General features: G+C 39.7%; 1 protein-coding gene across 1 annotated transcript in view; it reads left to right on the top strand.

The window, feature by feature from the left end:
* The window catches only part of tpk1 (thiamin pyrophosphokinase 1), an 81,571-nt gene extending 70,043 nt beyond the window's left edge, over nt 1-11,528 (top strand). Inside the window, exon 9 of the mRNA XM_008299671.1 lies at nt 10,552-11,528. Coding sequence (XP_008297893.1) covers nt 10,552-10,697 — 146 coding nt within the window. The 3' untranslated portion in view covers nt 10,698-11,528. The remainder of the gene's footprint in view (nt 1-10,551) is intronic.
* The last annotated feature ends 1,331 nt before the right edge of the window (nt 11,529-12,859 follow it).

Raw genomic sequence — 12,859 nt, forward strand, 5'->3', positions numbered from 1 at the left:
TTTCAGCAGCACAGTCTCTCAGAGAGCTGAAGCAATTGAGAAATCTTAATTAAAAGTAAACTTTGGGCAAGATTAGAAAGCTTGCCCTCACTGTTAATGAGAGCATGCTGTTTATGAAATGTAAGCCTTCAAAAAGACATTGGAATGCAAATGAGACCGTGTTTTAACAAGGGCTTCACTACATGTTCCATATTTTTAGTTACACTCTGAGCATGAAGAATTACTGTGGGCTTATAGATATGCTGCATTTTGACAATTCAGACATGTAGAATGAGTTGCATGTAGCCTAATTAATCCTCAATAGGACATTTTCTGCAGCTGCCCGTGATGCTAGATCTACCTCTAAAAGTGGTAATGAAAATAGAGCGACACAGCCTTCCAACTGGCCTTAAGAAAGAAAAACATGCTTTGTGGTGAGTTTGCTAATACATACCGTATTGACAAAGGCAACACGGTTGTTGTGTTGAAGTATTAAGTGAGGTTTTGAGATGCAATGTCTGGCTCAGACTCTGCAAGAACATTCAGCAACCTTATTAGAAAAATAGGCAAGGCATTTGGATCCCAAATAAAATATGTGAAACAGCAGGGGGGGTGGGGGGGGCATTTTGATATGAATTCAAAAACAATAAATCTAAGAATATGTTGACAGGACTGCCTTTAAAGTTTTGCCTCAGATGAAGTCATGCATCTCAAGCTTGCGGCTTTGTGTGCAGCATGAGATTTCAGTATTCAGGAAGCATTATAAATACTGGAAAGGATGGTTTTCAAAGGAGGGCAAAGCAGTGTACTTTATCTTGTAGTCACACAGATATATATGTCTGACAAACTTGGTTCAGTGAGGTCTAACCCAGTGTCCCTGCCAGAGGCAGACATCTCTACTGTAAGATCTCTCCTTTTCTTTTTGTTTCTCAAGATGCAAATATGCACCCTGACCTTCTCCTATTCTTTTCATATCTCTTTTCTTCTTTCCCTGCCTGTGTTTTCTCGCATGTGCTCTCGCCTCGTGTTTGTGTCTCTTTCTTTCAGGGATTCGGTCTAAAGGAATTAATCTTTTTGCACTTTATCTCTCTGTCTTGCTTCTTCTCCTGCTGCCTTTTCCACACATTGTCTTCATTCTCTCCGACTCCTACATGTTTTTACATAATGTCGTCCCCTCTCTCTCTGCCCTTCGACTCCCCCATCCCACTTCCGACTCGCTCTCTCTCGTTTTCCTCTCATTTCCTCTGTCTCTCCTTCACTCCTGCACGCCAAGGTCCTAGACAGGGGAAATGAAAAGTGTATGTATTCTGTAGCAGCACAGTGTGGCAGCGGGAGGGAAAACTGCTGTTTTATGGTTTTATTTATGGATCTGTAGATTTCTGACGGTGTGCACATCACACACGGGGGCAGAGGGGGAAATGAAGAGCAGCCTGATGTGAACTACTGCTAGTACCCCCAGTGGAGCTGCAGACTAGCAAGGAGGCAGACGAGTGCACACACACACACACACACACGCACACACACATGTACATTTCACTTATTTCGGCCCAAATATGTATCAGCTACAACCCACTGTGTCGACAAACACTCTCACACCCATGCATGCGCGCGCACACACACACACACACACACAGAATGAAAATGTGTATGCTCAAGTATTCATGCCAGGATATTAATTTGCACAAACACATTAACTCTATCAATTTATCTACTCAACCACTCCATCAAGCAAAACACATGAACAATGCCTTATTCCCCTCAATCACCTTCTTATATCAAAATATATAATTTGCTCTGCTGTCTGTTTGCGCGTTTGTCTCCCGACTGATTGCCACCGCATTCCCAGCAGAGATGAGTTTTCTTATCTGAAGGTCAACTTAAGCCAGAACAGTGTTTGTCACCTCACACTCTTAAACCCAGCAGCATTTAATGGAAGCGGCTATCATTGCACAGCAGATGGTGCTAACACTGCTAGTGCACATCTCGGCTCATGTCATGGCCAATAAATAGCCTTAAATACAAGGAGAATGTCAGGTGGATGAAATGAATGATGCTGCCGCTGCATTGAAATCACAAGCTGATGTAATATATAGTGCCTCATTTCTTGTATAGTGCACAGCCATATTTTTCAGACCAATGTTGTTTATTGATGGCATTAGCTTCTTACCACAATTAAAATTCGAAATCCTTGTACAATTTATGCAAGTTTTCTGGGGTTCGGTTGTTGTTTTTTTTTCTTAGAGCGGGATCACTGTCCATGCTCCAAAGGGTTTGAATCAATAGTGCAAACAGAACTCTAAGAGGCTGTTGTGTAGTTTTGTATCTGAATGGTTCTCTCAGAGAAAATTCAAATCCGGATTTTCCAGTGTGCTGTTAGAGTAAGATATAACTTCCAAACTGTCAACAAATTTGAGTTTATTATGCATTAACGTCATGCATTTGAAAGTTGTTTTGTATGTTTGTTTGTGTTTTATGAGGTTTTATATTGCAATCTAAGATTTTCTTTAGTCTTGGCCCCTTTAAATATCCCTCTTAATAGCCTCACATTAAACAAGTACAGCTTCTGTAGTTGATTTATTGCAATAGTCGTTGTTCTCAATATGGTGAGAGAACTGCAGTATTGTTGGCAACACATTGACTCCTTAACCTCATTTTGGCATTTGGAAAGTATAGTGTTGAAGAAACAGAAAATTATTTTAGCACAAAGCGTAATGAAATGTCCAACTCTGAAAAGTGACTGAATTTAATTGGCCTTTTCATGACAAGTTATGTCAAAGATTCTGTATGCAACACTCAGAACCACTAGATGTCACTAGAGCACCAGGCTAAAAGAAAAAAAACAAGCACGATGGCCATACCTCCCTACTTTCTTAACATTTTATTAACAAGTACAAAGGGTATATACACAGAGCCAACAGGGGAAAAAATCCAGCCACAACCTATCATTGTAAAATACAATTCACTGAATGGCTGTAACAAGCTGTTTTCAATTCAAGTGTTGAAGTCAAATCTCCACTTCATGTGTGTTTGTTTCCACACGTTGGTTCTCTCCAGTTCGTTTGTGCTCGTGACACACAAACATTGGTGAGGAAAAAAACAGAGGAGAACTGCAAAACAGCAGCAGACATTCTTACACTGAGCTGAAATTACATGAGTGCACATAGATAGATACTTGGATGGATAGATACCTGGGTACACACTTGGATAGATACTTAGATACTTTATTCATCTCTTTGGGGAAATAAAAGGTACCCAGTAGTTCACACGTTTCATTCAAGGTACGTAAAGAAGCAATCTAGAAAATGCAATTAACATGGAAATCGTCCTGGTCAAAGACATAGAAATAAGATACCTAAAATGCTGATATTTACAAAAAAAGGTGGAAAAATTGCTGGTATTTAAAATAAAATACAGTATTAGAAAAGTACAAAGAGATACAATGTGAAAATACAACTAATAATAATAAGCATATAAAAGGGTCCTGATAGTCCAGGATTATTGGTTTTATTGCCCAGTTGAGTTGAGTCACTGATGTGTTGCAGGATGCCTGATGACTGTGCAGACAAAGGATTTTCTAAACCTGAACCTGAACATTCAGATTCTGATTCAGACTACTTCATTGTCATTCATACAAATTACATCAAGGATGCACTGCAGAACAAAATGACAATGCAGGGTCAGCGATTAAAAAAAAAAAAACACATCATAAATTACGTAAATGGCATAAATACTTGGTTTTTATATTATTTCTTTTTCGGGGGACACCAGCTGGAGCTCCGGACAGCTTTTTTTTGCTTTTACACTAATTTGTGGTAGATCACTCTCAGTCGTTTAGAAGCAATGGGAGGGCCAACAGTTTCAACAGGAGGGGCTCAAATGCACTCGCATGCAGCAACATGTGCTAACTTCCTGGACCAGACTGGCTACCAAAACTTAGAACAGAGAAGTTCAGATAACAACACAGAAGAAGTGAGACTTCATTCTCTGCTAATGGTGTCCATTACTCCTCTATATCTTTACATAGTAGGTAGTTGTCTGCTGCTTTAGTCAAATCAAATCTTGCGTACTGCACCTTTAAAAGGGAACACATCTGCCGCTCTCAGCACATTCAGACAAAGTAAGAAGACAATATGTTTGTTTGTTATTGTTATTTTCAAGGTGCGATGTGTTTCCTTTTCCTGTCAATGAACGATTCCATCCTCCATTATGAGCAATTAGTAGAATTAGCATAAATAAACAGAATCATTAATGATACGATGAGAAGCTTTGAGTCATCCTGATACTGATCAGTGTCTTTGTGGCTCAATATGATAACAGTGTTTTCTTTTCAGTTTAGAATAACAGTGGGAGCATATTGAAAGAAAGATTCCCGGATTAGTATCATCTTTTATTGTTATTGGGGGAAAAAAAATGTTTTTCTTATTGTTATTTTTAGAACATAAAGTTATCTTTCGATACAGATCAGATCATAGCTCGACTGTTGCACTGTCTGCGATTACTGTGCATCACAAGCAATTTGTTGCTCATATTTCAGTCTTTAAAAATGCTCCATGCAGCACCTTTAACATGACTTTCAAGAGCCTGTTTACGAAAACAACCACGCGGAGAGGCAAAAAATAAAGCAGCAACAGTCCTCTCTCTCTCACAGTCTCTCTCAAAAATGGCCCCAAACACCCATAATTCCCCTCTCTACCTGTCCACTGCAGCGTGAGTGTCTGCGAGTCTCTCCTCTCCTCGCCCACCCTCTCTCCTGGGTAATTTGTTGTGTAAATACGGTCTACTTACAGCTGACGGGCCCTTTCGGCTGTGGCGCTGGAAATGCAATTACAGGCAGCAAACATCTCCATTGTTATCACTGGAGGGTGCGACGCTCATTTCGGTCCCCTCTGCAATGGGGGCCGTTATTGATCGGTATCAGCTTTGAAGAGGGGATTACTAATGAAGCCATCTGAAAGCCTTTTGTGCTCTGTAAATTTTCCACACACATATGTGTGTGTCTGGTGGTGGGGGGTGTGTGCGCAGGTTTGTAAATGGATGTGTGTATGAGAGACAGAGATAATGTGTGTTAGTAAATGTAGGTGCCACTCTGCCACCCTGTTAAGAATGACTCCTAAAGCGTCCTTTTGTGGTGCGCTGGTGCCTCTGGTGGTAGTTTAGTTCATCACACCTGCCATCACTGTTCTTCACTCTCTCCCTCCCCCAAAAAACCAACATCCTCAATTTTGCCTGCCTGTCTCTCCTCTGATTGTAATGTAATCACACTGTGTTAAGGTAGCAGTCTTCTGATGATTATATAGCAGTGGAGGTTCTGACTGCCTGCTGGGGAACATAATGTTTGTGGCACGTTGGTGAATTGGCATCTTCTATTAAGCTAGTTGTAGCTGTGCTTTATTCATAACTTCTAAATTAGTGGGACATTCCATTGATTTACCGCACAGTCATTGTAAACACACAAAGACTTAGAAGCGTCTGGAAACTGGGATTCAAACCTTCTATTGGAATGATTTTGTCATTTTAAATTGTTGACTAAATAGGCACAATAAATTTAAAGTTTAGGAAAGACAGCCTCAGTTACAACTTGTTAAGATTAATCCCGGTTTATTTGAAATATTGCTGCACAGACGTGCATGAAGACAGGACCCTTTTCTCTAAACAGAGGAAGCACAAATATAGAATTCTGTAAAATAACATCACGTTCCGCTTTTGTCAGACTATTGTGAGTTCATTTAGGAGCACATCGCTCATAAGAAGCTGATTTGGGGGCCTTTAAATTACGCATTTTTACGGGAGTCCACAGAGAAAGCCCTTGTTTGTCTTATACGGGACGTTTTAACCCTCCCAAAGAGAGCTATAAAAGTACACATGCTCACTCACTCATAACACAAAATACAACAATATCTGCTTGACTTCTCTCTATTTTTCCAGCTCTTAGACAACCCCGTGGCTCTGCTGCTAAGAACATAGTGGAAACACATTATCCCGCTGAGAGAGAACTTCGCGGCGGCACTTTAACACAGTCGGACGTTATTCTCATGCACCCATGGCATAGTGGCCGTGGCTTCGTGCTCACTCAATTATTAAGTAACCCCACTTCACATACAACTTATTTTCGTCCCCGTTCTGAGTCAAGCTGGTCTAATACCATGCTTGTTTGGCACTCTTTGAAGCAGAATAGGGTTTTTCTTTGTCCCTGTTTGATGTGCGTGCAGGCGCCTGTGGACAAATGATTCGCTTCTCTCCTGTCTTTGTTCTTTTGTGTTCATTTTCGTCTTTGTGTGATGTGGTTGTGCCGAAACTATTTGTCACATATTCACGAAACCATTATTTCCTAATGCTCTTAACGTGTGTTAATGTCAAGAGGATGTCACAACAATGCAAGGTGTTGGTTTAGCGTGCAATAGTTGATGTTAAATGAGGTGGTAGCACTAATTAGTGTCTTTACTCAACACCGGAGGATAGAAGCCTATAGAAAAGCTGGAAGAGCTAGAACTCATGCATCTAAGCAAAGAGGTTTTTTTTTTTTTGCTTTTTTTTTTGGCAAAATGTCCAAAGCCCACAAAAAAACTTGGCTTATATAAGATATTTCTCACTAATGATGCACCATAGTTGCTTTGGCGCCCACTTTTCTAAGGCTACAGGAAAATTAGCCCTTTAAATATTCCCAAACTTGCAGCCTAATGATTAACTTTGACTTTTGCTAAAATAATGTTTTTGAAATGTGCTTTACTTTGTAAAAGCTGGCTGTATTCTGTGTATACAGTATTTAAAAAAAAACACAACATAGTCATCATTTTAAAAAATGATTCTGCACAATGTTTTTATCCTTTGTCTTGCATGACTATGCACACTGGATTTCATATATTATTAATGATGTTATTAACGATGTTCTGTTGTGGTTTTACGCATGTGCAGTAGCCTGTAAAAGAACTCTACCCACCTGTGTATAACCAACTCTTTCCTGTTGTGGCCTGTGGGAAATCATATCTTCACCAAGCATGTAATTAGGCCCATCATACTAATACTGAGTAGTGCCTCCCATTGCTCAGCAGCCTTAATTCTTGGTGACATGGAAATACGCCTTTTGAGATTCTGCTCAGATTCAGATGCACATTCATGCTGCAAACCTCTCATTCTAACATGCCCCAAAGACGTTCTGTTGGTTTCAGATCTGGTGACTGGGGAGGAAAATTTGCTTTGTTGCATGATGCATTATCATGTTGGAGGTAGCCATCAGACAGTGCTTAAGCTGTGGTAATAAAGGGGTGCATGTGGTTAGCAGGAAGACAGTCTAAGGCATTCGCATGATGATTGATTGGTGTTGAGGCGGCAAGAAAACATTCCCAGGACTGTTGACACGAGACACGCTGGCTCTACAGATTCACACTGTTCCCGCCTCAGCAGGAAATCCAGACTCATCAGACCAGGCTGTGTTTTCCAGTCTTGAACTGTCCAGTTTTGGTAATCCGTGCCCACCGCAGCCTCAGATTTTCTGTCCTCGGCTGACAAAAGTGGAACCCAGCATTGTCTTCTGCTGTTTCATCCCGTATGACTCAAGGTTGCTTGTACTGTGCATCGAAAGTATTTTTTCTGCTTGCCACAGTCATAAACAGTAGTTATTCTGAGTTACCGTAACCTTTCCGTCACCTCCAGCCAGTCTGGCCGTTCTCCTCTGACCTCTCTCATCAACGAGACATTCCCTTTTACAGAACTGCTGTTCGCTGGCCGTCTTGTTGATTTTCGCACATTCTGAGAAGTCTAGTGGAGATCGGCGGTACTCGAAGCCATCTCGCTTCAGAGTGATTGAGATCACATTCTTCCTCATTCTGATGCTTTGCTGTGAACATAAGTGAAGTTAATGACGTGTATCTGCAGGATTTTCTGCATTGCAATGCTGCCACTAGATTGGATAATCAAACATACAGATGTTCCTAATAAAGTGCTTAGTGAGTGTCAGGGAAATCTGTATGTTTTTACTAACATTATATTTAATGCTAGAATGTAGTGGAAAAGCAAAACTGATGTATTCATTGTGGCCAGAGATGTTTAATCCCACCTAAACATGATGATATGAGCTGTAATCCTGTTGGTAGTGCCAGTGCAGTATGACATTCTCACTTTAGTAAATAATGTTGGCTTTCATGTTTCCTGGTAAGTCCGTCAGATTTTTGCCTGCAGAGCAACAACCATCTCTAGAAGTATCTGTATATAAATATAAATAGAAGTCCTTGCTGATGTAAAATGTGTAATAGATTGAACATGCGTGCTTTTTAGTGTTGTCGGTCAAGGCGGCGTTTTCAAAAGAGCAGATAATGTTGCTTCTATGCTAAAATGGAGCTTTAACTGGGGCAGAGATGATTGACAAGTAGAAACAAAACCTCCCTGGTCCCCCCCTAGTCCCAGCTGTGGTTTGTGACACTCAGAGCACTAATCCTCCAACTCACTTTCAAACACCGCTCATGGCCCACTAACACCAGGCTGGCAAACCAGATAATTAGATCAAGATGGCTGAAGAAAAAAAAAAAAAAAGTCAATGGGAAGAGAGTGCCTTAGAGAGTATAAGGAGGAAAAAAAGCCACTGAGTCTTGGTTTATCTTGGTTCAAGCCTTCAACAACAACAACAAAAAAAAACCCTGCCTTGAATCTGAATCAAAAGCCACCACGACTTTTTATTTTTTTGGCATGAACACAAGCTGAAGCAGAATATTGCTGATTTGCTGACCTGTAGTTTTCAGAAATTCATTTCCTATTTAACTCGCTGTAGATGCTAAGAATGTAGTGACAGGTAAAACTGAGGGAACAAGAGAAAGCCCCAGGTGTAAACCTTCTATGGTGAGTTTGCCCTTTTCATATTAAACACAATCCAACAGCTCTATTCTCAAGGTGCCTGTCAGCTCAGCCTGTTCAGAGCTAAAGCTGCGTAAATAAAATGTAACTGGTAATGGGAAAGGTGACGTGCAGATTCACATTTGTACCCATTTGGCCTTCGGAAACATGGTTATTTTCCTTAGCAGCAGGGGTTGTCAGGAACTCTGTATAGATAAGTTAGATTATAGATGATGGTTAGATATAAATGATAATAAATGTGTCACTCAAGTCGCTTAGTAAGTTCTTGGTCATTATTTTAATTCACAGACTTCTAGAATTCAACATCCCTTTACAGCAACGAATGTTTTAAGAAAAATCTGAATTATAACTTTATTTATAAAGCACTTTTCAAACTATGTAACGAAGTGCTTCATGTGGGGCAGAAAAATGGACAAATCTTTAAACAATTCTACTTTTAAACACATAGAACCAGTCAAAAGACAAAAATGACTTGAGTGAAATCAGGAAAGGCTCAAGAATTAAAGATTTAAGAAGAGATTTAAAACTGACTCAGTTAATGTGATTTCCCTCAGACAAGCTGTTCCAAAGCCTCGGGCCCTGACCACAAACCCTCCGTCTCCTCTAGTTTTCAGCCAAGAATCTGGAACCGATACAAGACCTCTGCCTGAGAATCTCAAGATTTCAGAAATACACATAGCAGGAAAAAGGCAACATAAGTGAGTCAACCAAGAGCTTTAAAAGTAGTATAAAAAAATCTTAAAATAACTCTAAGACAAATTAGGGGCCCAGTGTAAGGAGGGTAAAACAGCAGTGACCACCACTCAGTTCCCTACAGCCCAGATTCCTTACAACAGGCTCAGTATGTTCTGATATGGAACCAGCAGATGGCAGCATGTTTCTTGCCCTGTGCTGGGATGCTGCTGAGTTTCCCAGTTTGACCACTTGAGGTCAGTGTTGGCCAGGTATTCTTTCAGCTTTGGATGATTCATTTCAGTCAAATCAGTTTTAGTTTAACTTTTGGAGCATCCAGAATTTGCTATCGTCAACAATGTGAAAAAAAAAGTACACAATCTTGAAACTGGAAATATCCAGCGTGAGATATGTAAATTGTGGTATAATGCATTTATTTGCACATCATATGTTTGAGAATGCATCTAAAATGCTATCAGATCTGAATAGTTCATGTTAAACATTCCTCTTCCTGAAGGCTGACTCCTCAGAGAGTTTACTCTCCCTCACTTGCTGCCTGTCATTATGAGGAATGCCAAACAAAAAGCCTTGTGTGACTCGTACACTTCAGTGGTCACCTTTCCTGTTAGTGGCAGCTCTTTGAGAGGATTTGTAAGCACTTCAGTAACCACAGAGTGAGATCTCAGAGGACTTAGCATAATAGCCTTTGTGAATCTCCGCGGTTTTTGGCTGTACACCCTGTATGACCTCAGACTACTTTGGTAGGTCCAAAATTCTTCGCTCAGACACAACGCAAAGTCATGTGGACCACCTCGCCGTGGTTATCCGAGGACACAGGCTGCTCCAGACCACAAGGCTCTGACACAGCTACATTATGAATAGTCAAACACTTGAGAAAGCAAAAGTCAGTGTGTTTAATTATATCTAGTCAAACCGAAAACTTTTTTTTCTTTTACTCATTAAATGACTCACCAAGATCAATAAAAATACCCATTAAGTGTGATTCTGCTCAGTAGGCCGTCATTGTGCGTAATGCATCATGTCTCTTCTGTCCAGATAACCAGATCCTGCAATTTGGGAAGCTGGTCAGCACCTCCAACACCTACGAGCCCACTGCACCAGGAAACCCCAGGCAGCCTGTAACTGTGACCACAGACCAGCCTTTGCTTTGGAGCATGGGCATCCAGAAGAACGGGGAGTGACACAGAAGAAATCCTTCTTCGTAATGAAAATGACAGGACAGATGCATGCACCTACTTTTCTAGAGCTGAGCTACTGCAACGTCACCAGTTTTTCCTTGTTATTTATAGCACGCTGTAGGAGAGGAAAAAGCTGGAAGCACTGTCATATTATACAGGGCCAAAATGTTCACTCAACTGTTTGAGACCATGTGACAAAATAAAAGTCATCTCAGGTAGAACAGGACAATATAAAACTGACTAAAGAGCGACCAATCTCTTCTCTGTACACCACAGTGGCCATCCTTGTGAGGTGTTGATACTTGAGTGGCCACTCATCAAATTGCTACGACTTCTATGATGTCAATGGGGACCATACTAATTTACTGCATCCTTGCTGTGATGCATCTTCATTATCCAAATTTAAATAGAACCATTTCTAAGTTTATTCCTGCCTCACACATTAAATCATCCTCTACATGTGTGCAGGTATCTGGCTTGTATTGCAGCCTCCAACGTGTGCCTTCGACATCATCCTGTTCATTAGCAATATCTGCTAATTATGGAAAATTCAGAATGCCTAATTTCAAAAGTGTTTGTGCCTTTTGATGAGTTTAATATTGTACTTCTTAAAAATAAAAACTACCCAATTCTGTACATGTGCAGTGACAGCAAGGATATTTGATTGAACAGAACGGATCAGGCTTTGGGTTTCCATTTGTTTTATTTACACATCGAAATATAAATGAGCACAGAATGTAAAAATGCCATCCCTTCAGTCCCCCAGTCACACCAGCCCGATAACACGTTGCACCACAGCCTCTTGTCCACAGATGTTGCTTGACCAGGATTTAACCACCGCTAGAAGAAAAACAATAAAGGCAGTGTTAGCAGCTGGAGAAATGTATCCATATTTTTTATTTACCTAAACATTCAGTTTGAATGACAGCACTCTTTTCTGCATAAAAAAAGCCACTCTTGAAAATGCAGTGACCGCATATGTCGGTACCACTGAAAATTAAATGATATGTTTGTATGTTATCTTCCACTGTGCACAAAAATAAAATGACCAACACAATCAGCAATGCTTTTCCTCCTCTTGTGTTTTGTGTAATTACATGTATAATGTTTAAGAATGTAAATGTTGGTGGTATTTTATCATTATTGATCAAATGTAGAAACATCTTTCACCAATTCTGATTTTTTCCTAATTATAATAAAAGGTTTGTGATCATAATACAATATCACTCAGAGTCACTTTGTCATTGGGATAAAGTGATTTCTTTAGACCATACAACGTTTTAATGTTAATTATAACGGACAAGTGAAACCTACTGGAGCTTGTAAAACATTAATTTTGAGCATATCATCATTCAATTTTTTGTGAATGTTTTCATGATAAAATTAACAAATTAAGAGTCTAAAATGAGCTTAGTTAAATAAGTGTCCTTAAAATTTGCTTACAGATTAAGAATAAACAAAAAAATATGGAAAAAGACAAGTTACTTTTGGAACGTGAGAGTAAGCTACTTAATAAACCTTCCACGCTGTACCACAGATGGACAGACATGTTATCCACCAGTGAATTTCTTCATTCTTCTGTCAATTAAGTGACTTTTAAGTATGTAGATAATGTAAGCTAAAATCAAATTATCAAAATAAAAATAGTGTCTGGATCAGTAATTCCATTAGCAATTACAAACTCCTCTCTTTCTGAAAAGTAATAACTGATTTTAGGGAGACTCTGGGACAAAATCTTTCATTAGTGCATTCCCAGACAGAGTTCGGACACAAATAATATAGACAGCAGGGGAAAAAAGCCCTCAGCTCTTTAATTATTTATCTTAAGGAGAAATTCGAACATGTATTACAATCATTAAGGTATCATTTATCATGTAAATGATTCACTTACACAATGATGTTGTTGATAGGGATGTGAATGAGCTTGACGAAGAAACCAATGAAACCCATGATGGCAAACCCAATCGCTGTGGCCATGGCAATCTTCTGGAATTCTGAAAGGTCGAAGAAATAATAATAACTGTCAAAACTACTGCATGAAAATAAATTTGCCGCATAACAGAATGATACACTCTGTATTTCAAATGTGTTAGCAGACCAGCTCAGACTTGAAATTGGGGTTAAAAAAAAATCGACAGAATAAAAAAACCTACCTTTTCTGTCGG

The sequence above is a fragment of the Stegastes partitus genome, unplaced genomic scaffold (assembly GCF_000690725.1).
Source record: "Stegastes partitus isolate 25-593 unplaced genomic scaffold, Stegastes_partitus-1.0.2 Scaffold1445, whole genome shotgun sequence".
NCBI classification, from domain to species: Eukaryota; Metazoa; Chordata; class Actinopteri; family Pomacentridae; genus Stegastes; species Stegastes partitus.